Raw genomic sequence first — 4,519 nt, 5'->3', positions numbered from 1 at the left:
GCTTACCAGAATCGAAGTGCAGGCAAAACTCAGTGACGGATCCCTTTGTCAGTGTCACACAGTGCAGCCAGGGTATTTAACTACACGGTTTTTGGCGGGGACTTTTTAAAACCATGCAACAAGTGTTGCAGTGACAGGTGAAGGCTCAACAGCTGTCTGTTTATTTTCAGCCTGTCGTTCCCCTCCTGTCCTGCGGGGGCAGCACTGAGTCTCTGCGGCCAGCTACCTCCGCGACACCAGAGTGCACAGTAAACACAAACCGACGCCGCACCGAGGACAAGCCAGTAACGACTAAAGTAGCAGAAAGGTAAGAAAAACACTTGGTGCATATGTGTTTTATTAAGAGTGTGAAACTGCAACTAACAGTATTTTTTTCATATATGCTTGCTTTGATTTTTACGTGTAATACGAGCCCGGAACTGGCTATGGAGATGGAGGCTACTGTCAACAAATATGACCAAAGCTAGCTGCCTTGTCACTCACTAATGTGGACAGAGACTGTTTTGTTTGAGTAAAAGTAGTCCATTCTCCATTTAAAACTAACCAAAATGTGTACAAATGACAGGATATTTACGGATGTGTTGGTAAAAAAAGATGATGTGTTCATTTATAACACACTAAACCATTTATTTAACCACTAAAATCATGACAATAGTGATTAAGCTTTTGTAATGAGATCTAGAGAAAATTGATGGCGTCCTTTAAACACGACGTCCTGCTTACCTTTTCCCTTTTAGTGTGATGTAGTGTAATGTTGCTTTCTGTTTTAAAATTGTCACCAAACATTGCATATCCCTTTTACCTTCAGGGAGTTTCTCTAACAAGCATTTTAGGAGGTGAGCACTTACTCTACCTGCCATATGTTGCAAGAAAAAATGAGGCATTCTTGTGGAACAGGCAGTGGTGGAATGTCACTTTGTACATTTACTTAAGTATTTTACCTAAGGACAATATTTGTGATACTTGTACTTTACTGTACAAGAGTTATTGATTTAAAAGCACTCTTTAGTTCTTTTCAACCACAAGTTAAAGTACCCAACAGAGTAAATATGTATCTATTTACTCTCTCCCTCGCGGGCAGCTTAGATAATAGCCTGAATTGAATGGGTGCTGTAAACGTCATGTGAAAAAACATACGCTTGTTATGAAGGAAATGAAAGTGAGGCCCTTGACTTTCATACCAGTGTTTATTAGAAAAAGCAAAGCAATAACTGATACACATTAAATACAGTTTCTTTGTCGTTGACATTAAACATAAATCCATTCAGTCACTGTGCCAGTTTTTCATACATCTGCAACATCTGGGATCATGTCTACCTTTTAAAAACACGAGTTTGAGTTTGCTTCTACTGCACTGGTATTGGATCAGTACTTGGTATCGGCAGATACTCAAAGTTGAAGTATCAGAATTGCATCAGGGTTAAAAAAAAAAGTTGCTGAGCGGGCTGGTGGGGGAGGGGTAATGGATCTGGAGGCAGTCAGTTAGTTCACACTGGGCCCATTATACCTGTGGGCACAACCCAGCATTCAGACCAGTTCTATTTCTATTCGTTTTTTTACTCCCAAACGGACGGATACTTTCTACAAGCTAGCATCTCAGACTCACCAAGGATTGGTAAAATCAGGTACAAATTCAGTACTCCCTAACGTTTGAATGTTTTTGAAATCTGTTGTCAGCTGCTTTGAACCTGGGATGTTTGGTAATTGTAAATCAGGTGTTACTTCATGCATATCCTTTTTATTTTCTCTTGTAATAATTGTTGTGTCCTCAGTTATTCATCTAAGGACTAATACAAAATGTCTGCAGTCAGTATTCTGTATGACATATAATACACAATTTTACAATGGTTTCCAATTCCTTCTTTTCTTTGTTGTTCCCCTAGTGATGTGCTTGTACCATCTGCCGTAGCAGGACTCTATAGCTGAACCCGTTCCCTTTCCTGTTGCTGTTCCCCCTGAAGACCTCCACCACTTCCTCCTTCCCCGTCCTCCACCTCCTCCTCTTCCCCCCCCCTCCCCCGGCCGCCCCTGTGATGCCTCCCTCGTGCTGTGGCTGTCTGTCACAGTACACTCATCACCATCTGGTTGCCTTCCTCCTCACCTTCTTTAGGTAATCCAGGTTATCCTTAAAGTCTTCCCTTCAAAACCTGCTGTATCCATATTTCCGTTCACCCTCCATGTCTTCAGAGTAACTGGAAACCCAATAATGAATAGATTGGCTCAAGCGGTCACTGGATAGATGGGGGGGAAATGAGTTTTGTAACCCCAAGAAAGTAGTGGGGTTGATTTAAGAGGGTACACTGTGTATGGATGAGATATAAATGTAGGTGAAAGGTTTATAAGACAAAGCTAACCCAGGTCAGACGAGATCAAGATAACAAGGACAATGATTTCCACTAAAAAGGGTTACTAGACCAATTGGGGGGGGGGTCTCAAAGAGGCCCTGTAATGCTTTTGGGGGTTTTCTCTTTCCTATAGTGTGTTATATAGGTTTTTGTCTATGTAAATGGTCTGCAAAGGCTAAAATCCCAAAGTTGGGAGTCTCTCTCCCACACACATTTTCTATAACCGAGTAAATAAAGAATGTTTTGCAATGTTAAACAGACGAGGATAAAAATCATTTGTATTGCCACTGAGTAAATTCCATGCTGTGTGTTTATTCCAGTCAGTGCTGTTAAATCTTTGATTACAGTAGACGTGGTGTCACATGTCTGCAGCCGTGTCCAAACACTATCAGGAGCAAAGCAAAGTGCCGTGTGCAGCAGATAGCCGTGATTTCAGCCACTTCCTGTTTCTGTTTTAGATTTATGTGGGATTCCATTGTTTCCTGCAAAGTCTTTCTGGAGAATTAAACTGATACTTCTTTGGAACGTAACATTCTGGATGTAGCCTAAGACTTCTAGTGGTCATAGTACAGATTATAGTGAGTGATGGTATAATTCATACGTGAATAATTGACACTTTTCAACTGATGTTAAACAGCATCACCTCCAGCTTAAATATGAACTTTGACCCGTTCATTCTACGTGGAACGTTTAAACAAATCTCAAACAAACCCCTGTTGATTCAAGCTGTTCTCTGTTTCTCCAGCTATGTGCTGCTCCATGCCTCCAGGAAGACGTTCAGCAATGTGAAAGTCAGCATCTCCGCTCAGTGGACGCCTGCTTTTACAAATGGCAGCGCAGCAGCTTTTTCTCCCGGCCAGGTACCAGTAGAACAGAACAGAGCAGCGTCAGAGCCCTTAACACTTAAACACCCTGCATGTGTAACAAACTGTTTTTCTCTGACTGCTCCAGACATGGGAGGGCAATCATCTGTTTGCTGATAAAGAGCAGGCCACTCTGTTCCTGGGAGCTCTGGACACCATCTTCCTCTTCTCATACGCAGTGGTGAGTGGGGTACACGATTTTAACACATGTTTTAAACAACTGAAACAGACATCTTTTTGTCATTTGCCTAACTTTATGTTGTCCACGCAGGGTCTGTATTTCAGCGGTGTGATTGGGGACAGAGTGAACCTGCGCTACGTGCTCTGCGTGGGCCTGTGTGGCTCTGCTGCGGTGGTGAGTACATGCTGTGTGCTTCAATGTGTGTTATCCTTAATGTCTTCTTGTGAGTGTCAAGAGGTACATTCTGCTACTATTCATTTATAGTTTCCTATACCATGTCAAAAGAAGTACTACACCTAGATTGTATGTTTTTATTGAACATTATCCTACACTTCTAAAGAGAAATCTGTTATTTTAATCAAGGAAACTTTCCATTTCATTTGGTTATTATATCCCTTTTGAGCATGACTCAGCGTTGTTTTTAATACATTCTCTTTTAATCCATTCAAACATACTTTTAAGATAAGGATGGATTTTAACTGGATGAAGGTTTTAAGACGTCGGACATCTGAATCTTAAAGGTCCCATGTCATGCTTTTCCGGTTATTACCCGTCCCCTTGTGTGTTATGAAGCTTTTTCTGCATGTAAACGGTCTGTAGAGTCACAAACCCTCAAAGTACACCCTGAAGCGAGTAAAACTCTAACACAGAGAAGACCTGTCTCTGCTGCCCCAGAACGCCTCGTTGGACATTTCTCTTTTTCCATTTTTTTTTATTCCTGAGTAAAGGGGCGTAACCATATCCAGCTGCAAATGGACCAATCCGTGGAGCTCCTCACACACACACACACACACACACACACACACACACACACACACACACACACACACACACACACACACACACACCCTTATCTTTTCTCAGGGTGTGAGTGTGTGGTGAACTGTGTGGCGAACAGATGGCTGTGAGTGTATGTGTGTGCTCAGGCTGAGCTCAGGCTGAGTTCCGTGGTGTCTCGCTGTCTCGCAGACCCCACGCAGGAAATGACACCAGTAATCCAGCTCACACTGTCCGCTCCTCGAGCCTCAAAGGGCGGAGCAGCGAGCCCCGCAACGTCCCGCCAACACGGCACCAAGACCCCACGCAGCATGAGTGGGCGAGCTGACCAATCAGAGCACACTGGGTTCATA

At 42.9% G+C, this 4,519-nt stretch overlaps 1 protein-coding gene across 1 annotated transcript in view; it reads left to right on the top strand.

Moving 5' to 3' along the window:
- The first annotated feature begins 209 nt into the window (after positions 1-209).
- slc37a3 (solute carrier family 37 member 3) overlaps positions 210-4,519 on the top strand; it is a 12,029-nt gene continuing 7,719 nt past the window's right edge. The window contains exons 1-5 of the mRNA XM_010793474.1: positions 210-307; positions 1,884-2,110; positions 3,091-3,205; positions 3,297-3,389; positions 3,480-3,563. Coding sequence (XP_010791776.1) covers positions 2,034-2,110; positions 3,091-3,205; positions 3,297-3,389; positions 3,480-3,563 — 369 coding nt within the window. The 5' untranslated portion in view covers positions 210-307; positions 1,884-2,033. The remainder of the gene's footprint in view (positions 308-1,883; positions 2,111-3,090; positions 3,206-3,296; positions 3,390-3,479; positions 3,564-4,519) is intronic.

This window comes from Notothenia coriiceps, unplaced genomic scaffold (assembly GCF_000735185.1).
Source record: "Notothenia coriiceps isolate Sejong01 unplaced genomic scaffold, NC01 NC01_scaffold00001922, whole genome shotgun sequence".
Classification (NCBI taxonomy): domain Eukaryota; kingdom Metazoa; phylum Chordata; class Actinopteri; order Perciformes; family Nototheniidae; genus Notothenia; species Notothenia coriiceps.
This window is presented reverse-complemented; position numbering and strand designations above follow the sequence as displayed.